This window comes from Sus scrofa, chromosome 13 (genome assembly GCF_054392235.1).
Source record: "Sus scrofa isolate SSC_HxYL_T2T_F1_AM1 chromosome 13, Sscrofa_HxYL_maternal_Yorkshire_Landrace_v2.0, whole genome shotgun sequence".
NCBI lineage: Eukaryota > Metazoa > Chordata > Mammalia > Artiodactyla > Suidae > Sus > Sus scrofa.
The window spans coordinates 27,304,419-27,329,253 of record NC_139395.1 but is presented as its reverse complement, the minus strand read 5'-3'; the positions used below and the strand labels follow the sequence as shown (position 1 = coordinate 27,329,253).

The following is a 24,835-nucleotide window of genomic DNA, read 5'->3' as shown; positions in this document are numbered from 1 at the left end:
CTGCTTGGTTTTTGTTACTCAGGATTGCTTTGGCAATTCTGGGTCTTTATGGTTCCATATAAATTTTTGGATTGTTGTGTGAAAAATGTCATGACTAATTTGATAGAGATTTCACTGAATCTGTAGTTTGCTTTGGGTAGTATGGTCTTTTTAACGATATTAATTCTTCCAGTCCAGGAGCTTGGAATGTCTTTCCATTTCTTTGAATCGTCTTTTATTTCCTTGACTAATGTTTTATAGTTCTCAGCATATGTCTTTCACCTCCTTGGTCAGATTTATTCCTAGGTATTTAATCTTTTTGGGTGTGATTTTTAAAAGGTATTGTATTTTTATATTCCTTTTCTAATGTTTCATTTTTAGTACACAGCAATACAACCAATTTCTGATTGTCAATCTTGCATTCTACTACTTTGCTGAATTCATTGATCAGTTTGAATAGTTTTTCTGTGGAGTCCTTAGGGTTTTCTATATATAGTATCATGTCATCTGCATAGAGCGACAATTTTACCTCTTCTCTTCCATTTTGGATACCTTTTATTTCTTTTGTTTGTCTAATTGATTGCTGTGGCTAGGACTTCCAATACTATGTTGAATAAAAGTGGTAAGAGTGGGCATCCTTGTCTTGTTCCAGATTTTAGCAGAAAGGTTCTCAGCTTTTCTCTTTTGAATATTGACGTTGGCTGTGGGTTTGTCAATGGCTTTGATTATGTTATGGTCCCTCAATACCAACTTTGGTAAGAGTTTTTAATTGTGAATGTATGTTGGATTTTGTCACATGCTTTTTCTGCATCTATTGAGATGACCATGAGGTATTCGATTTTTCTTTTGTTAATGTGGTATATGACATTGATTAATTTTTCCTATGTTGAACCATCGTTATGAATTTGGGATAAACCCCACTGGTTGTGGTGTATGATCTTTTATATGTTGTTGGATTTGATTAGCTAAAATTTTTGAGAATTTTTGTATCCATATAAAGATGTTTGCCTATAATTTTCTTTTTTGTAGTATCTTTGTCTGGTTTTGGTATTAGGGTTATGGTGGCTTCATAGAATGTCTTTGGGAGTATTCCTTCTTCTTGAACCTTTTGGAAAAGTTTAAGAAGGATGGGTATATGTTTGGTAGAATTTGCCTGTGAAGTCATCTGGTCCTGCACTTTTGTTTGTAGAGAGAGTTTTTATTACATATTCAATTTCATTTCTAGTGATCAATCTGTTCAGTTGATCTATTCTTGATTCACTTTTGGTAGGCTGTATGTCTCTAGAAAAGTTGTCCATTTCTTCTACGTTGTCAAATTTGCTGGCATATAATTGCTCATTGTATTTGCTATGGTTTTTTGTATTTCTGCAGTATCTGTTGAGATTTCTCCTTTTTCATTTCTTACTTTGAGTTCTTTTTCTTATCTTCTTGCTGAGTTTGGCCAGAGGTTTGTCAATTTTGTTTATCCTTTCAAAGAACCAACTTTTAGTTTTATTGATTTTTTTTCCCTATTGTTTTTTTGAGTCTCTATTGATTTCCTCTCTGATTTTTATAATTTCCTTCCTTCTGCTGACTTTAGGTTTTGTGTGTTCTTTTTCTAATTCTCTTATGTGGTAGGTTAAGCTGTGGATTTGACATTTTTCTTCTTTTTTTAGAAGGCCTGTTGCTACGAATTTCCCTCTAAGAACTGCTTTTGTGGCATCCCATTTATTTTGAATGTTGTATTTTCATTATCATTTGTCCTGAGGTATTTTTTAATTTCCCTTTTGATTTCCTTATATAGTTCATAAGATTTAAAATTCTGATTTCTAAGGCTGCCAAAGACTGCCTTTCTAATGAAAAAATAACTAATTTCAGCTCAATCTGTCTATAAAAATCACTAGTTTATTGAAGGAGATTGAGAGAAAGTGGTTATTTGTTACCAAGCTAAAATTAATTAAAATTTATTTTTTTTACTTTTAGACCTGTATAGGGGATTGTGAACTACAAATGTTTTCATGTTTGTTTTTGTATATCACAAAATCACTCCCCCCTGCAACCTTGTTTCATGGTAGAAGATGTAATTGATTTGGTGCAATATGAAATTATTTAGAAAACATTGGACCATTATTTGGAAAAAAAGGTTTTGTATTAGAAGTTAGCAGTGTTTATTTCGATTAACTATTACCATATGTAAATGTTTATATTAGTGATCACATGTAGCTGTATCCATGTTGTATTTATTTATTGTAACTTTTTAATTTTGTAGTTAATGCAGCTGACAATAAACAGAGGGATAAGAACATGACCTGCATTAAAGTTTCTATTGATCCGTAAGTATATTTCAAGTTTAATTTTTTAGGCTAAGTTGTTTTATTCAGATAGTTCCCAACTTATGAACATTCCTCAAATGAGTAATTTGTAGAGTTAGTACTCTTTAGTTTCCTGTTGCTTGAGACCTTGTTATTTTTGCCTCTTTTGGCCAGAATGCCATCCTCTTATAGCTTCCTCTGTCATTCATGTTTTTTTTCCTCCAAATTACTTCCTTATGGGAGTGGCTTGGAGACCATTTTCCTCCCTTAAAAATTAAAAAAAAAATTTCTTTATTCGTGGCTTTATCCATGGCATAAGGAAGTTCCCAGCCCAGGGACTGAATCTGAGCTGCAACCATGAGCCATACCACAGCTGTGGCAATGCCACATCCTTTAACACATTGTGCCAGGTCAGGATCAAACTCGGTGCCTCCACAGCGGGAAGGCCCCCCCCACTTTTTTCCTTTGATGCTGTAGATGTTGCTTCAGGTGCTCGGATAATCACGCAATCTTTTCTTTCTTTCTTTTTTTTTTTTTGTCTTTTAGGGCCACACCTGTGGCATATGGAGATTCCCAGGCTAGGGGTCAAATCGGAGCTGCAACCACTGGACTACACCACAGCCACAGTAACACCAGATCCAGGCTGCGTCTGTGACCTACACCACAGCTAAGAGCAACTCTGCATCCTTAACCCACTGAGCAAGGCCAGGGATCGGACCTGCGTCCTCATGGATGATAGTCAGATTCATTTCCACTGAGCCATGATCTTTTTCTTACTTTTGCTTTGGTGCACAAGGCTCCCAATCTTTTCTTTCTTACTTTTGCTTTGGTGCACAAGGCTAAGGGCTATTGCTAGTGTTGTTCCAGTTAATTGTGGCTTAAATTTACTTTTTTTAATGATCAGTATTTGGCCTTTTCCATTATTTACAATATCAGTTGTTAATTGGGAGCTGCTAGTATTATAGAATATATACCAGTTGTTCAGTTAATCACTGTGGTCATTTTTTCCAGAGGGCTGAGGGGGAGGGCAAATAATAAAGTTTTTAAGATAGAAATATAGTTGTTACATTTATCATGTTTTCACCAGTATACCTTTTGTAAGATATTACATTTATCCTTTATAATTTCATCAGTAATTTAACATGACTTAAAAATTTTTCATTAACATGAAAATTTAATAATTCTGTTATAGCTTTACTGTCAATAATCTAATTTCAGAGGACATAGTTAAGATAAATGATAAGACAGTAATTTCTGTTTGGTTATACCATGAAGTTGACTGTATCTTATATGAAAATATTACTGCATAGCTATACTGTTCTTGATTTTTCTTTTTCTTCCTTTTCTTGTTTATTTTTCACTTGCATCATTTCTGTAACAAATACATTTTTGAGAATTTATGTATTAAGATGCACAGGACACTTAAAAGTTGCCACTGATGCAGACATTTAAGATAAGGGAATTTTCACTGTTAAGATTTCTTCTGTATTAAGAAATTATTAATTAAAAATGATTTGTGTTTTAGGGGAGCTAGTAAAGAGTAACAGATGTTGAATGTTTGATATCTAAGCTTTTAATACATTGTAAATGAAAGATTCCCACTAAAAACTAAGGAAGAGGGTCTTAAATACTTTCTTGATGGACATGGTTATGATTAAATTTGGATCTTTTACGGTAATTCTTTTGGCCACATTGATCTAACAATGTGGATTTAAAAAACAGCTTACATAAAATCCCATCATAGTGAAGTGATCAAGAAGTGAGCTGTATTGGAAGTTGCCTTAACAGTGGGTTAAGGATCCAGTGTTATCATTGCAGTGCCTTGGGTTGCTGCTGTGGCATGGGAAACTCCATGTGCCATAGGTGTGGCCAAACAAAACAAAATAAAAAAAGAAGTGAGCTTTAAAACAACTCTGTACCAAATTATTCTCTTCCTCAATCCCTTTTCATTCAACAAAACTTTTTCTTTTTGTGGATTTTTAGGGCCACACCCATGGCATATGGAAATTCCCAGGCTAGAGGTTGAATCAGCTACAGCTGCGGGCCTATACCACAGCCACAGCAATGTGGTATCCTGAACTGCACCTGCAACCTACACCACAGCTCATGGCAATGCCCGATCTGGATCCTTATCCCACTGAGTGAGGCCAGGGACCAAACCAGCATCCTCATGGATCCTAGTCGGATTTGTTACTGCTGAGCCATGATGGGAATTCACCAGACACTTTTGTGTGGGCATAAGTGTGACATAGAACTATAACTCAGTTTATTTGGTTTTTAATTGTAATCTGATAACAGTTTCTTTTTCTTGATTTATCTTGACATTTTAACTGCTAGAGAGCAGATTCTTTTATTTCAATATAAAACAAAAATTCATTCTCAACTACTCTAAGAAAGAAAGGTTGAAGGTAGGGTATATTTTTCGCCTCTCCTTTCCTATTTTTACTTTTCCATTATATCCAAGTTGCTGATGAAAGAATCTTGAATCTTTCTGATGCTTTTATTTAAGGTATTTATTCTATACACACACACACACACACACACACACACACACACACACACACACATTTAAAATTGGCAGTAGACATCAGTTTTGGTAGACATTGCTGATCCTTAGTATTTATTTATATTTCATTTCTCAATTTTAACAATAACATTTTGTCTTTTGTGAATTTTCTCCTGTAAAGTCATTCCTTATATTTTTCTTTACTACATATATTACAGGATTAATGCTGTTTTTTTTAAAAATAAGTTTTATTTTAGAGATGTGCGTTTTGCCTAACTTAGATTTCTAACAAATCATTTTCAAGTAGAATCAGATGGGGGTCAGTGCTGTTGGGCTGTTAATTTTACTGACACATTTTTCTCTGCTGTTAATTTTTATATTCTTTGAGTTTAATTCTTCATTTTTGTATAGCAGATTTTATTTTTCTTCATGTGTGTACATGAACTCTTTATGTAAAAGAGAGGCTAAATTTTGATAGTTAACAGGTTAATTATAAAGGATATACAGCACAGTTTAGCTTTTATTCTTTCTCTTTCAATAATACTCTGTGATGTGAGGATAAAATTTAAGTAAACAGCCATGGTTTTAAAAGACATAGGAATAGGTTAATAAGGGATGCCATGCAGAATTTGGGTAGCAATTCTAGAAAGAGAATTTGAAGCAACTTCTTACAGGGGTGCTTAAAATCTATTAAACATATAATAGTATTGAAACAGCTTACTTGCTGCCAACTGTTTGATTAAAAACCAACATGGAAAACAAATTAACCAGAGTTTTATTTCTCTAGCCTAAGTATTTTTGTTAGTTTAGAGCTGGAACTCTTAAAGCTGTAGCTTTCAAAAAGTAATACTCATACTGAAATATATTTACATGTATGTATATACATTTTAAAAAATGGCCTTCTCTATACTATTTTTATCTCTTTATTTTTGTTTGACATACTGTGGACAGCCTACCTTATTAACATACACAGATCTCCTTAATGCTTTTTAACTATTCCTAAACATTTTATTAGGTCGGTATATCATAATTTATTTAACTTCTTTCTAATGATGAATCTTGGGTATTTAGATTGTTTTCCATATTTCTTTTTAGCTTTAATCACTTTGAAACTTTATTTCTATTCAAACACATCATTCTTAGTACTTCTGTGAACATTATTGATGGAGCAAATAATTCAGTTGTAGAATTCCAAATCATTGTTTAGAGATTACGGAAATTAGTACCAGATCTAGGAAGTGAAATAAATTGGAATTTCCCAATAGAGCAGTGATTCTGATAGGAAGTTTGTTTCGTACACATCTAGGCTTATGGAATGTATGAGGTATTAAGCCTTAATTTTTTTGAAACTGTGATGAAGATAATGAATTTACAGACTGCCTTATTTTAATTATAGTACCACATATGCTAAGTAAGATTTTTTAAAAATTAGGGTTTTCTCGTGAGTATATTGACTTTTGTGTCAGATGTTTAAGATCTGTAATCTTCCAATTGTTGTCTGTCTTTAGTTCCTTCAGAATTCTTCTCTGTTAAGCTCCATGAAATGTCTTGGAGCTTAATAGAGAAAAAAAAAGTACTTAATAAGTTATAGGTTTTAAGCCCAAGTTAGGAACTATTTGGAAGTCTAAAAGGGTAGTGCAAAACACAGCCCTTATTTCTAAGGCCCATTGTATTTACCTGTGGAGAGAGAACACACAAGGTAAAGTACAGTAGCTGATTTGAAACTGTTACATACTTAAGTATTCAGCTGTGTACTCTGTCTGTCCAGCGTGTTTACCCACAATTGGCACAACCTAATTATGTCCTAAGGTCCCCAGTTAGTAATTTAGATTTTTTGCACATTTCAACATAAGGAAGGTTGAGAAACCTTGTTTTAGGCTGGACAGAAGGCTTGTGGGAGAACTGAAGTTTTAAATTGATCCTTGAGGTTAAGGCTAGACAAAGAGAGGAAAAAGATATTATGGGCAAGGGAGAAAGACCCATAAACAAAAAAAATGGAAGAATTGAGAATGAACATGGACAAGTAAAAAAACTGATTTGAAGGGAAATATAATGCATGATGCAGAATGGTGGTAGTTAAATTTGACTGTAAGTAGGGATATGTATGGATGATGAGATTTGAACGTGCAATAGAGGACTATTAACCTTGATTTTATAGAAAACATGGAACTATTGCTATGTACTAGAGCAAAAAATAATGTTATGAAAGCTGTGGAGAGTCCATCATTGTTATGTATGCAGAATATTGTTTAAGGGGAGTGGATAGCTCCATGGTTAGAGCTGTTGCTATAATCAGTATTTAAGGTGATATTAATTTAGACTCATACTGGCATTTGGAATGAAGGAAGATTAGATACTGATTAAGTGAATCTAAAAGGACAAACTAATATATTCATAACTAAATGACTTTAAAGAATGAACAGGAAGATATGAATAGAAATGATAGCAAGATATGAGTCTTGGTGATTCAGAGAGTTGAACCCATATTGTAGAGTGAGGGAAAGAGAAGTTGTTTTGCTGATTTGGGGAAAGAATATGTGTTAAAAGTTATTTTCTAGTTTCTTTTTAAAAAAAGCTTTTTTGATTTAGTTAACTTCCTCCTGGATCTTTGATTTTCATTTTTGCTTTTGTAACTTTTTTTTTTTTTAGTTGTAACTCTAGAGAAATTAACCTATATATATGTGGGTGAAACAGAATAATTGTTTATTAGATTGGCAAATGGTGGCTTTTTAAAAAAAAATTTTAAGGGCCTCACTTGGTGGCATATGGAAGTTCCCAAGCTATGGGTCAAATTGGAGCTGCTGCTGTAGCCACAGCCACAGCAACGTCAGATCCAAGCACCATTTGGGACCTAAGTGGGAATGCTGGATCCTTAATTCACTGAGCAAGGGATTGAACCAGTATCCTCGTGGAGACTATGTCTGGTTCTTAATCTGCTCAGCCATAATGGGAAGTCCCAAATAGTAGCTTTTGAAGACAGTTCTTAGTGTTGATTATGAAGCTGTGTTTCTTTGCAAATTTGGCTCTTAAATGGGTAAAGGCATCATGGTATATACTACCTAAAACAGTAAGGCAGGCAAATTTTTCCATTAGGACCACTGCCTATGGCAAGTTATTATTAGCTGTAGGAAGCATATACTTCATACCATTTAGAACTAAAATGGATGGTTTTGTGATAGAAATACCTAGAAGACCTAAAATAGTGATACTTAACATGTTTTAAAACCAGTAAAGTTAGTTTATAAAAATGTTGGACACAATGTAAACAACCTTCTCACATTTAGGCAGAGAATAGAATACATTTCAGGCTGTTTTTCCTTTTCTGTCTGTACTGCTCAGCAGTCAGGTGGGAAATGAAAATGTCCATGGCCACTGACCCTGCAGAGTTTGTAGTTCACAGGTGGTTGACGGGCAAAATGAAGCAGGAAGGTCATGGCTGACGTGTATGAAAAGAAAATGGAATTGATAGCTGGGTTCTAATAAAAGCTTCATTGCTTTTTACTGTTGAAAAGAGTTTCTTTTCCTGAAAAATTTTGCAATATTACTTACAGATTTTGGCGATCCTTATTTGAGTTATGAATCAGGGATAGAAATGTGTGTCTTACAGCAAGTATTTTCTTGAAAGATGAGTGAATGTCTCCAGTTGGTAATGGCTGGCATTTGGCTTATAATTACTCAGATTTATGCTGGTTACTTTTGATGGAAATTAATTGATACATCTTTAAGCTATTTTAAGCCCTTAACTCTGCTTATTTATTTACAGTGAATCTAACATTATAAGCATTTGGAATAATGGGAAAGGCATTCCAGTAGTAGAACACAAAGTAGAGAAAGTTTATGTTCCTGCATTAATTTTTGGACAGCTTTTAACATCCAGTAACTATGATGACGATGAGAAAAAAGTAACAGGTAAAGTCCAAATGGTTGATCAGAATTTTTAATTGAAAAATATTGTTCTCTTAACATAAAATCTCTTACTATTATTTCTATAATAGTACAGAAAAGGAAATCTGTATAATTTTGTTGTGAGAAAATCCTTTTCAGAATTAATATATATAAACAACTGTCATGTATAACTATTGTCTTGATTATAGTCTAATAGAGACATTTTAAAAGCTTAGCTATTGAGTTACATTGACTTATGCCAGAACTCCTGGAACTCTAACCTGGCTAATAGTTTGAGTTTTGAATTTAATTTATGTGTATGATTTCTGTATAAGTGAATTTGTTTTTACATAAGTACCATGTCTTTTGGTATCAATTAAATTACTTTTAAACTGTTTAAGAGGGTCAAGATTAAAAGTCCAGATTATAAATAGAGTTGTGCTGTGACCAAAAACCAGATGTTTGTCTATTTATTTATATTTCCTAAGTAGATTGATAGTTTTTTTTTTTTTCCCCAAAACCAAGGCTCTAGGAAGTTATAGATTTAAATTTTATAATAGAGAAGTGAATGTGATAGAAAGCTTACTGGATTATAGGAAATACAAAGCTTAATTTTTTGAAGTGAAGATAATGAATCTACAAAATGTGTTTTAATTATATTACCATATGTGCTAAATCTTAATCATATTTTTCTTTAAAAATCTAAATATGCTTTGAAATATTCAGTTGATGATTAAGATACTGCAATAAATGGAAACTGTTTTGCAGTAGACCTGCCCTACGGTAGGTTAGTTAATGAAGTTCCTTTAAAATCATTTTCATTAAACCTTTCACATTTAATTGTTCTTACAGGTGGTCGCAATGGTTATGGTGCAAAACTTTGTAATATTTTCAGTACAAAATTTACAGTAGAAACTGCTTGCAAAGAATACAAACATAGTTTTAAGCAGGTATGATAAAAATGTGCTTAATTCTTTTTTTAAAAATTGTGTTTGTTAAGATAATAGAACCTTAGGTAAATTGTGATGATACCTATATAACTTTTTTTTTTTTTTTAATCATTAAGCAAGTCGTCAAAGTAAAAAGACTTCAGAATGCCTGGAAGATTTTATATAAACCTATCTTTCTCCCATCCCATTCTTTTAAAAGAAAATACTCTGTTTAACAGACTTTTCCTTTAACTTATTTAAGTAATAGAGAAAATGTCCTGAAATCTCCCAAGATAATTGAAATGCATCTACTTAGCATATGTGAAAAATTCTTCGTTGATTTATCAAATTTATATTTCAAAATTTTATCGTATTTCACTTTTTAAGAACTTTGAAAATGGTTTGACATTTTACATAAGCTAGAATAATTTTGTTAGGAAAGGCATAATACCTTTTTATTTTTGTAAAATTCTGTATGGTCATGTTGAAGAATGTTTAACAGTGTATAAAGTTGTGCAGTTTATTTTGCTTATTTTTAGCATGAGGTTGTGGGATTTTTGTTTGCTTGGCTATTTGTTTTTGTTGCGCCCATGGCATGTGGAAGTTCCTTGGCCAGGGATCAAACTAGCGCCGTAGTGACCCGAGCTGCTTGCTGTGACAGTGCCAGATCCTTAACCTGCTGCACTGTAAGGGAACCCCATGAGGTTGTTTTAATAGTAGTGTTTAATTTTTTTTTCATTTCTAGTATCAGTTTCAAGGCATCGTTTGGTCTGTTGGGAAGCCGGAAAATGGATATAGTTGTGGTAAATGTATTTCATTAGATGGTATTTATATATTATCAAAGATAGAACCATTATAGAAATATTTGAATGTTTTTTCTTTTAAAGACATGGATGAATAATATGATGAAGACTTCTGAAGCCAAAATTAAACATTTTGATGGTGAAGATTACACATGTATAACATTCCAACCAGATCTGGCCAAATTTAAGATGGAAAAACTTGACAAGGATATTGTGGCTCTCATGACCAGAAGAGCTTATGATTTGGCTGGTTCATGCAAAGGAGTCAAGGTTATGTTTAATGGAAAGAAATTGCCTGTAAGTGTCTTATATAATAGTTAATGCTTTGTCAGTTTGTAAATAGCTTATAGTTAGATTTTGCTTTTAAATCTAATCTGTTAATCTTTTTATTTTACTTTTTAAATTTTTTTTGCTTTTTAGGGCCACACCACAGCATATGGAGGTTCCCAGGCTAGGGGTCCAATTGGAGCTACAGCTACTGGCCTACACCAGAGCCAGATTTGAGCTGAGCAGTGTCTGAGACCTATACCACAGCTCAAGGCAACTCTGGATCCTTAACCCACTGAGCGAAGCCGCGCGGATTGAACCAGCAACCTCATGGTTTCTAGTCAGATTCGTGTCCATTGCGTTGCCCATGACGGGAACTCTATTCTGTTAATCTTTTTAAACTTATAGGTTTAAATGACTAAAATGATATTTTTGATGTTGATATATTTGGATTAAATTTACCATCTTGCTATCTGATTTTTACTCATTGTATTCTTTGTTTTTTATTTCCTCTTATGCTGCCTTCTCTGGTTTTAATTGAACATTTTTTAAATGATTCCATTTTATCTCCTCAATTTACTTATTATTATACTTGTTAAAACTTCATTGGGTGCCCTGGGGTTTATAATATATACTTGTAAATGATTTGAGTCCACCTTCAAATAATTTATCACTTCATATGTAGCAAAAAGATTTTATAACAGCAAAGTCCCTTCTTTCCATCCCCTTGTGTCAGTGTCATCATACATTTCATGTTACCTATGCTATTAACAACAGAAGAGGAAAGAGGGAAGTGCAAGAAATATTTGATGGCAGAAATTTTTCCGCAATTAGTGACATTATTGCTTTAAACAGTCAGTTATCTTTTAATGCAATGAAAAATACACTAAAAAGTTATATTTTACCTTCACTTATTCCATTTCCATGCTCTTAATTTCTTGTTGTAGATCTAAGTTTCTAATCTTAACCATATTCCTTCTGTCTGGAGATTTTTCTTTGATATTTCTTTCCTGTATGGTAGGCCTGCTGGCAGGTAAATTCCCTCAGCTTACATTTGTCTGAGAGAGCCCTTTTTTCCTCACTTTCAAAGGAAATAGAATTTCACTGGATATAGAATTATGGATTGACAGGTTTTTTTCCAGCACTTTAAAAATGTCACTGTTGTCTTGTTTGCATGGTTTCTGCTATAGGTCATATCCTTTTTCCTCTGTTGGTAAGATGTTTCTTTTTCCTCTGGCTGTGTTGAAGATTTTCTATTTGTCTTTGGTTTTTGAGTATGATATGTAGGTGTGTATATAGTTTTTTGTTTGTTTGTTAGCACTTATTCTGTTTGTTTCCTGAACTTGTTGGATCTGTTGTTTGGTGTCTGTCACTAATATTGGAAAATTTTTGGCTGTTATTTCCACAAATATTTCTTTTTTTTTTTTTTTTTTTTGTCTTTTCTAGGGCCGCACCCGTGGCATATGGAGATTCCCAGGCTAGGGGTCTAATCGGAGCTGTAGCCACCAGCCTATGCCAGAGCCACAGCAACACAAGATCTGAGCCATGTCTGAGAACTATACCACAGCTCACTACAAAACCAGATCCTTAACCCACTGAGCAAGGCCAGGGATTGAACCTGCAACTCATAGTTCCTAGTTGGATTTGTTAACCACTGAGCCACGACGGGAACTCCTCAAATATTTCTTTTACGTACTGTTCTTTCTTTTCCTTCTGGTATTCCAAATATGCATATATTGTAGGGTCCCAAATACTTGGATATTTTGCTCTGCTTTATTCACTGTTTTCTCTTAGTGTTTTAGTTTCTTTAATTTCTGTTACTGTATTTTCAATTTCATGGATTTTTTTTTTTTCCTTTACTGTGTCAAGTATACTGCAGAGCCTGCCAAAGGCATTCTTCATATCTTTTACTGTGTTTGATTTCTAGCACTTTCATTTGATTCATTCTTAAGAGTTTCCATCTCCCTGCTGAAGTTGCAAGTTATCTACCTTTTCCGTTAGAGACTTTAACATATTAGTCACAGTTATTTTAGATTTCATATCCGATAGTTAAGTCGTCAGTGAATATACAAGTATGGTTCTGATGGTTGCTTTGTCTTTTCAGGCTGTTTTTTTTCCTGCCTTTTGGCATGCCTTGTAAGATTTTGTTGAAAATCAACTATGTTGTGTAGAGTAGTAGATATGGAGTGAATAAGCTTTAGTATGAGGATTTATGTTAATCTGTACAGGAAATGAGCTGTGCTTGTAATCTGTTGTTACTGTTGTCACTAGTGTTGAAGTTTGTTGTTGCTGTGGGCACCAGATACTTCAAATTCTTTTTTGTTTTTATCATTTGTTTTTACTTTGGGCCTCCCCTTTGAGCTGCTGCTTAGTAGGGTCTCTGTCTTGCAGCTCTTTCAGCTGAAAACCCCTGTTAATACTGGAGGCCTCCTGGTCTGGTTGCAGGTTGAGGGAGACTTTTGTGTCTGATTCAGTCTCAGACTTTGTTGGGTGCTGTGGACCTGCCTCAGGGTTTGGCCTTCAGAGGCCAGAGGAGTGTCTGTCCCTACTGTAAAAGTAGAGATTTTTCCTTTGTCCTCTATTCTTTTTCTCTAGTTGCAGCAGGCGATGACTACCAGTGCTTTCATTCGGTATCCTTCAGGCTCTCACCCTGCAGAATAAGCTTTTTTAAAATTTAAATAAGATGGGGGTGGTGTGAGTGTGGCTGGGTGAATTACTTGATCCCAATGGTAACATTTTACCACAGCTTTCTAGCAATACCCTTTCCCCTGTAAATTAAGCTTTTTTTGGGGGGGGGGGTAAGGAAGATGGATATGGGTAGAGTTCTCTGTGGCTGCTATTCTCCAGTCCATTCCTATGAGGGAGTTGGAACTTTTTCTAGATTCTCTCTGATCTTCCCTGTGAAAACCTGCTGGGGGTCCTGGAGGAAACACCTGCAAAAAGAGTAAGAACCTCTTGATTCATAGCACTTAGGTACTTCACACGCTCATGCTAGTCCACACTTGTCCTATAGCACTTTGTCAGAACTTCTAGTTTAAGATTCATAGGACCTTATCTAAGATTTTTGAAGACTCACTTCAGTGTTTTTACAGCTGTTTTCTGGTAAGGGTGCTGTTGCTGCTGCTTCTTTCAGCCCTCTACATGTCTGAACTCAAACTGGAAGTCAACTTTGTCATTTTAAAATCTAAACTTTTGAAAGATTTTATAATTTATTTGTCCAGCTGTCCCTTCATAACCTTTCTTCATCAAGTGCATATGGGAATGAAGACCTTTTTAAAGGGAGGAAATCAAGGAGTGGAGTAAGGGGAAGATATGAAGGTTTGGATGTGCAGATAGAGAGCTATTGTGAGTGAGGGGAAGTGGGAGAGTACCTGAAGGCAGGCACCTAGTCCAGCTTTCAGTTTATTGTTTTTGTTTTCCAAATTATTAGGTAAATGGGTTTCGCAGTTATGTAGATCTTTATGTGAAAGACAAATTGGATGAAACTGGAGTGGCCCTGAAAGTTATTCATGAACTTGCAAATGAAAGATGGGATGTTTGTCTCACATTGAGTGAGAAAGGATTCCAGCAAATCAGCTTTGTAAATAGTATTGCAACAACAAAAGTGAGTACCCCAGTTCTTTGTTTCCAAGTCAATGGTAGAACAATGTTACATTAAAAACAACAAAAACCCAGACTGCTTTGTGAAATCCAAATTGACTTATGAAAATAAAAGCTTATTTTCTATGAAATAGCTGTTTTACAGTTTAAACGTCCATTGAGAAATACATTTGTATGATTAGTATTTATAGTTGAATACATTTGTATTTTATGAAATTTAGAATGAAAACAAACTCCTTATTCTGTGTTCTGAGTTTAGACTGTAAAAGAGTAAATGAGAAGACATGAATCTGTGTTGGGGTCAGATTGTGTAATGCATTATCTGCTCTTCTAAGGAGTTTGGACCCTTTTCTGTAGGCTTTTGAATTTGAAAATCAAGTAAAATTCTTCTCACTTATAAGCACTTAGCCATTGACCATAATGCAGTATTAGTCTATACTAGCCTATATTTTAGAATGATCTAGAGTGGAGATTTATCAAGTTTTAACTTTTTGTTGTTGTTGTTGTTGAAGGGCTATACCGTGGCATGTGGAAGTTCCTGGGCCTAGGGGTTGAATTGGAGCTGCAGCTGCTGGCCTATGCCATAACCATGGCAACACCAGATCCAAGCCGCATCTGCGACCTACACTGCAGCTCCGGGTCCTTTAACATCCTCATGAATATTAGTCAGGTTCCTAATGCACTGAGCCACAATGCAAGCTCCCTTAACTCTTTTTTTTTTTTTTTTTTTTTTAATAATCTAGCATCACTTTTTTTAGTCAATAGATATCTTGTATTAGATATGATTGGTTTTTATTATATGTAATAGAAACCTAATATACAATGGTTTGTAAACATGTAAAGGTTTTCTTTTTTCTCTTAAGACTGGGGACTGACTGGTGGTAGGTAGGCATCTTAATCTGGTCCTGTGATTCCATGGTGTCATCAGGGACCTGTGCTCTTCCTGCCTTTCATTCTCATGCCTTTATGACGATGCCTGCTGAGCCCTTCCAGGTTCTAGGGAGAGAGAATGAAGTTCGTCAGTTGCATGTGCCAACTAAATCTCTCCCCCTTTTACAGAAATACAATAGCTTTCCTGGAACTCCCATCCAGTAGACCTCTGCTAATGACTCTGGTTAGAACTAGGTCAGGTGGTTACCTCTAGCTGCCAGGGAGTCTAGATTGGTGAATCTTTTTAATTGGGCTTGTTGCCAGTTAAAAACAAACAAATTTGGGTTTGTCAATAAGGTAGAAGGGGAAAATGGTTATTGGATGGACAACTGCGGATTGGCTGCCATAGTTCCTAAGTGTAAATCTTGTGTCATTACCTCCACCAGGCCAGTGTTCATTCTCACTTTCGTGTGTCTTTTTATTAGTTTTCACTTTGTATGGAGTTACTAATTAGCTTTATGACCAAAAAGACTTTATTTTTAAAATCACAACTCTGACTCATCTTAGTCTTCTGGAAAGTAAGGGTTGATAATGTAATATTGACTTCACAAGCTCTTGTGAAGATTAAGTGCTCATTCTAGAAAAAAATGAATATGTAAGTATTTTGCTACCTTAACAGTAGAAGATTTTGGATTCTATTTTTTCTTCCTTCTTTAGGGTGGACGGCATGTGGATTATGTAGTTGACCAAGTTGTCGGTAAACTGATTGAAGTAGTTAAGAAAAAGAACAAAGCTGGTGTGTCAGTGAAACCTTTTCAAGTAAGTGATGTTTTATATATTCTGTTGAATTATTAAATAATTTTGTTCTCATGTTGACCTTTTTTGGATATGTTTTCAACAGGTAAAAAACCACATATGGGTTTTCATTAATTGCCTTATCGAAAATCCAACTTTTGATTCTCAAACTAAAGAAAACATGACTCTGCAGCCCAAAAGCTTTGGGTCCAAATGTCAGCTGTCAGAAAAGTTTTTTAAAGCAGTGAGTAAAATCTATATTATTTTTCAGCGTTTTTAAAAATTGAGAGTTACGTAGTTTTCTTGATTTATTATGATAAATTATTGTAATTTGTTCTAATTTTTATGTTTCTTTCTTGTATTAACTGTGGGTGCAGGCATAACTTATACTAAAAACTAATATGCTTGATTCTGAAAACTTCAAAGGTTAGACAGTATCTCATGAAATGATTATTTTGCCAGGCATTAAAATAGGGAATCATGTAACTAATTTGTGTTTTTAGCTTTTCACTGGCCAGCTTTTATGAAAAGCCAGATTTACCTCTAACAAATGCATAGGTCTTTATAGGACTCCTGATTTCGTTTTTTATACTCAATTCAAATTCATCTATTTTTACCTTTATATAGCTTTTTAAAATGGTGGTAACATATGCAAAACATAAATTTACCATATCCTATATATTTTAAAATTTTATTTTACTTTGTACATATTTATTTTGTCTTTAACTCTTATGAAACAAGATGAGAGTATAAATAAATAAAAAATCTTACATTTATAACTAGCCTTATGGCTGCTAATAATAATCATAACCTTTTATGAGTAAGCAAGATTTGCCTCAATTCTCTTGTTCACCAATACCATCAAATATATATTAAATAATCATACTTAAAATACCTTTAAATGTTTGTACTGGGAATGTAAAGATGAATGAATTACAGCTCCTCCTCTTTGGCAGCTTATAGTTCGTTGAAGGAGTAGCGTGTAACTGCAATAGAGGTTACGTATTTACCAAATTCCAGTACTGGAATTTCAAAGACAGGGCCTCATAAACAAAAACAAATTATTCTTTAGGTATTAGCTAAAGGCCTATAGAGTAGTACTTGGGGTCTAAACATAACAAATTCTGAATACAAATGACACTATGTTTTGATTTCCCAAATTACAAATAACAGTCCTTATCATGACGTGATTTGATTTTAGATTTTTACATTCTTTTACTTTTGGCAGAGGGAGTTTACATCTGGCAACATAGTTCACCTCTGTTTACATCTCATACTCCATGGCAGTTCCCTTTGTGGTGCAGTGGAAACTAATTGGACTAGTATCCATGTCAGTGGGCCAGGGATCTAGGGTTGCCATGAGCTGTGGTGTAGGTCGAAGACACGGCTTGGATCCTGCATGGCTGTGGCTATGGTGTAGGTTGGCAGTTGCAGCTCCAGTTTTGACCCCTGGCCTGGGAACCTCCATATGCCACACGTGTGGCCCTAAAAAGCAAACAAAACAAACAAAAACTCAAATATTCCAGAAAAATATTTCATACATCTAAATCAAACTACCTAGGTTGATTAAAAATAAATAACTCCAACTTGGGATGCTTTATTTTTTGGGGGGAGGGCAGTTTGACATCCTGTCACATGTTGATTCACTATAGAATGACACATATATGACACATACAAGTATAATGTTGAAATCCTCATTACCAAACTTGTTACGAAATAAGGCTATTTATAAGTTCTTGAGTTTATCCTAATGTTCCCTTCAGGTTAATATTTTTTGTCATAGCGAATTCAAGAGTCACATTTCTGTATTGAGGGAATGTCAGAAATGTCAATGTCTAGAATCCCTGAAGTAGTAAATTCATGGGTGGATCAGCTTTTACTTTGTTAAAATTTAACAAAATTGTAACAAAAGCTATTACAAAATTAATTTGTAACAAAAGCAAAATTAATTTGTAACAAAAATGTTTGTTATGGAGTTTATTATAATTTCTTTTTCATGTGCAGTAAAATCACCCTTTCATCATGTTTTTATATCTCAGTGCAATGGGTCATCGTGAATAGCCGCCTGAGTTAGTTTTACCCTAATTAGAATATTTACCAACACACATCATTATTATTATCACTTATTATTTTGCCATACATCATTATTATTATCACTTATTATTTTGCCTTGTAACTCTTAGATTCCAAGTACATTAATTTTAGTTAAGTGTATGAACTTCTGACTTGCTTGTATATCATTACTCTTTCATTTTTAGGCCTCTAACTGTGGCATTGTAGAAAGTATCCTGAACTGGGTGAAATTTAAGGCTCAGACACAGCTGAACAAGAAGTGTTCATCAGTAAAGTACAGTAAAATCAAGGGTATTCCCAAACTGGATGATGCTAATGATGCTGGTAAGTGTCAGATCTTTTAAATTTTGATTGAGGTTTTTATTTAGTTAGTTATGGACTGTTTTAATTTTCCACACGTAGACTCTGGGATTTCATGTTCAGAGTATAATTTTACTTTGCTAAAATTGCCACATATGCTGCATATTATTAACTTTGGGGGAATAGAAATTCAGTAAAATATATTTAATATTTAAATTATACTGAACATAATATAAGATGACTTACCGTTTTTCGTTATCATGTGATTACTGATTTTTTTTTTTTTTTTGCTTCATATTTTTCATTGGTAAAACTGAGAAATTTGGAATGTCTATCATTTTTGGTTTCTCTCAGGTGGCAAACACTCACTGGAGTGCACACTGATATTGACGGAAGGGGACTCGGCCAAGTCGCTGGCCGTGTCTGGGCTAGGAGTGATCGGGAGAGACAGATACGGGGTCTTTCCCCTCAGGGGGAAGATTCTTAATGTGCGGGAGGCTTCTCATAAACAGGTACTTGTCTGTATCTGTGTGTACACATAGGCCCACACATACCACAGTGTAAAACTTTACTAAAACAATTAAATTTTTACATGTAAATTCTGACTCACCTTTTGTAAATTTTAATACTTTAAAATACTTTCAATTCTTTTCATTTTTGCACAGATCATGGAAAATGCAGAAATAAACAATATTATTAAAATAGTTGGCCTGCAATATAAGAAAAGTTATGATGATGCAGAATCTCTGAAAACTTTACGCTATGGAAAGATTATGATTATGACTGACCAGGTTGGTTTAAAAGCCACATGTTAACACCTATCTTTTCCATAATGTCCTTTTGCTGTCTGTTTCTGTTTGATATTTTTTCCAAGATAGTACAAGTGAAAGTGATTGTACAGCGGAGGAAAAGTGTTGTTTAGTGGCACTGTTTGTGTGAAGCACATTTTACATTATCTAATTTATGGTAACCATTTTTTTATTATTTTAAAAATGTTTTTAAATGCAGTAAATATTGGAAGAGTAGAAAATAGTGTAGTATTATGAGGTTGAAGTCTACATCTAAGCAGGAAAGAAATGGTGAAAAATACAAGTAAGAAACAATCAATAGAATAATGGCTAATATTTGTATATGATGACATAATTTGGGATACACAAAAAACTATGAGGACTTGAAAAGTAAAATGTTACTAATTAGGAAAGAACTAGAAAATTGAAAAGGAAGAGTTTTCATATGCATTCAACACCTTGTCTCTTGTACTCTAACTGAAAGCATTTGCAGAGAAAGCCTTCCACTGAGAAGCTACTCTGTATTTTTAAGCAGAAATTTATCAATTTTGATGCCAAGAGATTTGTGAGTAATGGTACTCCATGGGAGTCCTTCCAGTGCAGTGGCATCATAACAATGTTTCATGTATTCAGTCATTCTTCTAGTGAAATCTGGGTGAACTACAAAAAAGATAGGGTATTACATTTTATAATCATAGAAAGATTCAGTCTATCACTTAGGTATGTTGTTTATTTGAATTTTAAGAAAATTCTGTACTGTGATCATCCAAAGAATAATCTCTTCTGTTTTGTAAAACACAGTTATAAATTTTGAATGACATTTTGCCTCCTTACTGCATTCCTGCACTTAAAAATTTGGTTATGTAAGTAATTTTTTAATATTTCACAAAATTATTATAGCACTCTTTGCTAACATTTGTTTAGGATCAAGATGGTTCTCACATAAAAGGCCTGCTTATTAATTTCATCCATCACAATTGGCCATCACTTTTGAAGCATGGTTTTCTTGAAGAGTTCATTACGCCTATTGTAAAGGTACTACTTATATCAACATATTTTTATACTGTTGTCTTAAAGAGTAGCAGAAAAACTAACTTTTTTTAAAAAATTATTCATTTAAGGCTAGCAAAAATAAGCAGGAACTTGCCTTCTACAGTATTCCTGAATTTGATGAGTGGAAAAAACATATAGAAAACCAGAAAGCCTGGAAAATAAAATACTACAAAGGTTTGTATTCTAAAATTTTGTTAAGTTACTGCTGATATATTTATTTTTATAAGAGCATTTTAAAATGTTTTGAAAGTTTGTCTTTTTTAGCCTTCAAAAATAGCTATTGCTGATTTTTAAAGAATTGTACTGGAAAATTTTAAGTAAGTAGAGAGTAGTATAATGGGCACTTACCTAAGAAGTTACTGTCTCATGGCCAATCTTTTTTCGTCGTAATTCTTCTCATTGCCACCCCATTAGTTTGAAATAACTTCCAGATATTAATTATTTCTATAATACTCTAGTATGTATCTCTAAAAAAGTCTTTTTTTTTTTTTTTTTTTTTTTTTTTTTTTGTCTTATTTAGGGCTGTACCTATGACATATGGAAGTTCCCAGGCTAGGGGTTAAATTGGAGCTACATCTGCTGGCCTATGCCACAGCTCATAGCAATGCTGGATTCTTAACCCACTGAGCGAGACCAGGGATTGAACCCACATCCTCGTGGGTAGTAGTTGGGTTCGTTACTGCTGAGCCACAGTGGAAATTCCCTAAGAGAATTTTTTTTTCCTTGCCTGTAATGCCATTATCATACCTTTCTTTAATAACCTTAAATATTCAGTCCATGTTAAAATTCTCCTGAATGTGGAGCTCCCGTCATGATTTAATGGTTATAAAACCCAGCTAGCATCCATGAGGATGTGGGTTCTATCCCTGGCCTCAATCAGTGGGTTAAGGATCTGGCATTGTCATGAGTTGTGGTGTAGGTCGCAGACGCAGCTCGGATCCTGCGTTGCTGTGGCTCTGGCGTAGGCCAGTGGCTACAGTTCTAATGGACCCCTAGCCTGGGAACCTCCATATGTGGCAGATGAGGTTCTAAAAAGACAAAAAGACAAAAACAAACAAACAAACAAAAAAAAACAACTCTCCTGAATGTATTAAAAGTTTTTTTTTTATTTTTTTATTTTTTTATAGTTTCTTTTTGCTCCCCTATAACTATGGCATGCAGAAGTTCCCAGGCCAGGGAACAAACCCATACCACAGCTAACCAGAGCTACAACAGTGACAATGCCATGTCCTTAACCTGCTGAGCCACCAGGGAACTCCATTACAGCTTTTTTCCCCCCTGTTTTTGAATCAGAGGATAAGCAAATCCACACATTGCATTTAGTTGATAATTCTGTTAAACCTTAACATACTGTTTCTCTTGTCATATTTTTTCCTTGTAATTGTATAGGCATTGCCAGCTTGATCCATCTGCTTTTCACTTAGTGCTTTTAGATCATCATTGATGTTCATGATTTAAAAATCTTTTTCAGCTTTATTGCAGTATAATTGACAAAATAAAATTGTATGTGGCTAAGGTGTAAACATGATGATTTAATATATGTATATGTTGTGAAATGATTACCAAAATCAAGTTGACACACTGATTGTCTCACAGCTACATTTTTTTTCCCTGTGTGGCAATAATATTTAAGATCTATTTGCTTAGCAGTTTCCAAGTATACAGTAGAGTATTATGGACTAGAGGCATTATGTTGTTCATTAGCTTCCCTACAGCTTGCTCATAACTGAAAGTTTGTACCCTTTAACAGACATCTCCCCATTTCCCTCTTCCTCCCAGCCCCTGGCAACCACCATTCTACTCTCTATCACTATCTGTTTTTTAGATTCCACGTATAAGTGAAATCATACAGTGTTTGGCTTATGTTCACTTTTATTTTTAAAATTGTGCAGGGTTGGGTACCAGTACCGCTAAGGAAGCAAAGGAATATTTTGCTGATATGGAAAGGCACCGCATCTTATTTAGATATGCTGGTCCTGAAGATGATGCTGCCATTACCTTGGTAATAAAGCTAATTTTTAAAAGTCTCTCCTAATATCCATTCCCTTTCTCTGTCTAACTTTTCTTTCCAATCTTGATTGTCTGTGACAAGTCTCTTTTGAATTCTCCTGCCCAACCTAGTTAATCTTGGTGTCATTCCTCATCACCCCAGAGTATGCCCTGCCTTCATAGCTCTTTAATTCAAAGAACTCTGTTCACGTGTACTTCTCATAAAGGCATATTAGAAGAAGCCTTAATTTCCCAGAAACTAATAGTTATTTGCCTTTATAAATTTTAATCTTGTAATGAAATTCATTTTATTTTTAATGTGTGAAATTGTAACTTGTAATCTCTCAGGCATTCAGTAAAAAGAAGATCGATGACAGAAAAGAATGGTTAACAAATTTTATGGAAGATCGGAGACAGCGTAGATTACATGGCTTACCAGAGGTTAGTCCTAAAGAATCATGTCTGGGGGAAGAAAGAGAAAGAAACTAAAATTCATGCAATAATGACATAATTGCCATATAACTTTTCTCTCAGCAATTTTTATATGGTACAGCAACAAAGCATTTGACTTACAATGATTTCATCAACAAGGAATTGATTCTCTTCTCAAACTCAGACAATGAAAGATCTATACCGTCTCTGGTTGATGGTGAGTAGTTTTTAAGAATCTTTTTCATTTTTTGTATGTTATTGGGTAGATTTTAATTCCATGTGCTTAAAGCCATCCTTAAAATAAATTTTAAAATTCTGAAATTGATCTTTAGATGGTTTAGTAGTTCTGAAATATTTTATATCCTTTAATTTGAATCCTTTAAACCGTTTTTGAGTTTTTAAAGAAAATTAACTTGCAAATTTTTAAAGCCTTTGTCCCAAGTTGTTGGAGACTTTTAAACTAGAAAGTAAAATGTGATTTTGATAAGTTCTAAAGTATTTATTAGAGACTGAATTTTAAAAGTGCCTTTAATCCTCAGTACCCAAAAACCTAATGCTTTTAACTTATTTAATTTGACAAAAATATTTAGAAATGGCTACCTAGTAATCAAGAGCAGATTTTAGTTTTCTATCTAGAGCTTTTTGATTTTGATTTTGTAACTTTTTTTTTTTTTTTTTTTTTTGTCTTTTTGCTATTTCTTTGGGCCGCTCCCGCGGCATATGGAGGTTCCCAGGCCAGGGGTCGAATCGAGCTGTAGCCCCCGGCCTACGCCAGAACCACAGCAACGCAGGATCTGAGCCGTGTCTGCAACCTACACCACAGCTCATGGCAACCAACACCGGATCGTTAACCCACTGAGCAAGGGTAGGGACCAAACCCGCAACCTCATGGTTCCTAGTCGGATTCGTTAACCACTGCACCACGACGGGAACTCCTGATTTTATAACTTTTAACAAGTTAGTTGATTTTTAAAAAAATTTTTTTTAATTGTTATTTCCCCAATACAATTTTTTTCCTGCTGTACAGCATGGTGACCCAGTTACACATACATGTCTACATTCTTTTTTCTCCCATTATCATGCTCCATCAGAAGTGACTAAACATTGTTCTCAGTGCTATACAGCAGGATCTCATTGCTAATCCATTCCAAAAGCAATAGTTTGCATCTATTAACCCCAAGCTCCCAATCTATCCCATTCCCTCCCTCTTGGCAACCACAAGTCTGTTTTCCAAGTCCATGATTTTCTTTTCTGTGGAAAGGTTTCTTTGTGCCATATATTAGATTCCAGAGGTAAGTGATATTGTATTGTATTTGTCTTTCTCTTTCTGACTTATTCCATTCAGTATGAGAGTCTCTAGTTCCATCCATGTTGGTGCAAATGACATTATTTTGTTCTTTTTTATGGCTGAGTAGTATTCCATGTGTATATATACCATATCTTCCTATTCCAATCATCTGTCAATGGACATTTGGGTTGTTTCCATGTCTTGGCTATTGTGGATAGTGCTGCAATGAACATGCAGGTGCATGTGTCTTTTTCAAGGAAAGTTTTGTCTGGATGTATGCCCATGAGTGGGATTGCTGGGTCATATGGTAGTTCTATGTACCATTTCTAAGGTACCTCCATATTGTTCTCCATAGTGGTTGTACCAGCTTACACTCCCACCGACAGTGTAGAAGGGTTCCCTTTTCTCCATACCCCCTCGAGCATTTGTTATTTGTGGACTTATTAATGATGGCCATTCTGAGTGGTGTGAGGTGGTATCTCATGGTAGTTTTGATTTGCATTTCTCTAATAATCAGGGATATTCAGCATTTTTTCATGTGCTTGTTGGCCATCTGTATATCTTCCTTGGAGAAATGTCTATTCAGGTCTTTTGCCCATTTTTCTATTGGGTTGTTGGCTTTTTTGGTATAATTTAGAGACTAGGCCCTTGTCAGTTGCATCATTTGAAACTATTTTCTCCCATTCTGTAAGTTGTCTTTTTTTCTCTTTTTGGTTTCCTTTGCTGTGCCAAAGAAGTTAGTCAATTTTTATGTACCTTGATTTTTCAGATAGTAACAGATCTACTAATCCATCTAGTTCTAGCTTTAAGTTACATCCCTTCTCTGAAGTCTTCTCTGATACTCGTGTTTAAATTGGTCTCAGATGTCTATAAATTTCTATGCCAATAATTGTATGCCTTTTATTCGTCTTAATATTGCCTCCTCAATTAGATAAAATTCTTAAGAAAATTGGCCAGATTTTATCATCCTCTTGTTTCTGCTGTGCT

At 34.4% G+C, this 24,835-nt stretch overlaps 1 protein-coding gene across 34 annotated transcripts in view; it reads left to right on the top strand.

Moving 5' to 3' along the window:
• The window catches only part of TOP2B (DNA topoisomerase II beta), a 91,321-nt gene that overhangs the window by 40,380 nt on the left and 26,106 nt on the right, over positions 1-24,835 (top strand). For all 34 annotated transcript variants that reach the window (XR_014822288.1, XR_014822289.1, XR_014822287.1 and 31 more), the window contains 15 exon segments: positions 2,228-2,291; positions 8,540-8,685; positions 9,514-9,611; positions 10,478-10,690; positions 14,091-14,264; positions 15,848-15,949; positions 16,032-16,169; positions 18,184-18,322; positions 18,653-18,810; positions 18,964-19,089; positions 20,011-20,121; positions 20,208-20,313; positions 22,032-22,141; positions 22,477-22,569; positions 22,663-22,777. Coding sequence is in view for 28 of the 34 variants with exons in the window: in XM_084986610.1 (XP_084842736.1) it covers positions 2,228-2,291; positions 8,540-8,685; positions 9,514-9,611; positions 10,478-10,690; positions 14,091-14,264; positions 15,848-15,949; positions 16,032-16,169; positions 18,184-18,322; positions 18,653-18,810; positions 18,964-19,089; positions 20,011-20,121; positions 20,208-20,313; positions 22,032-22,141; positions 22,477-22,569; positions 22,663-22,777 (1,893 nt within the window). In the remaining 6 variants the exon portion in view is untranslated.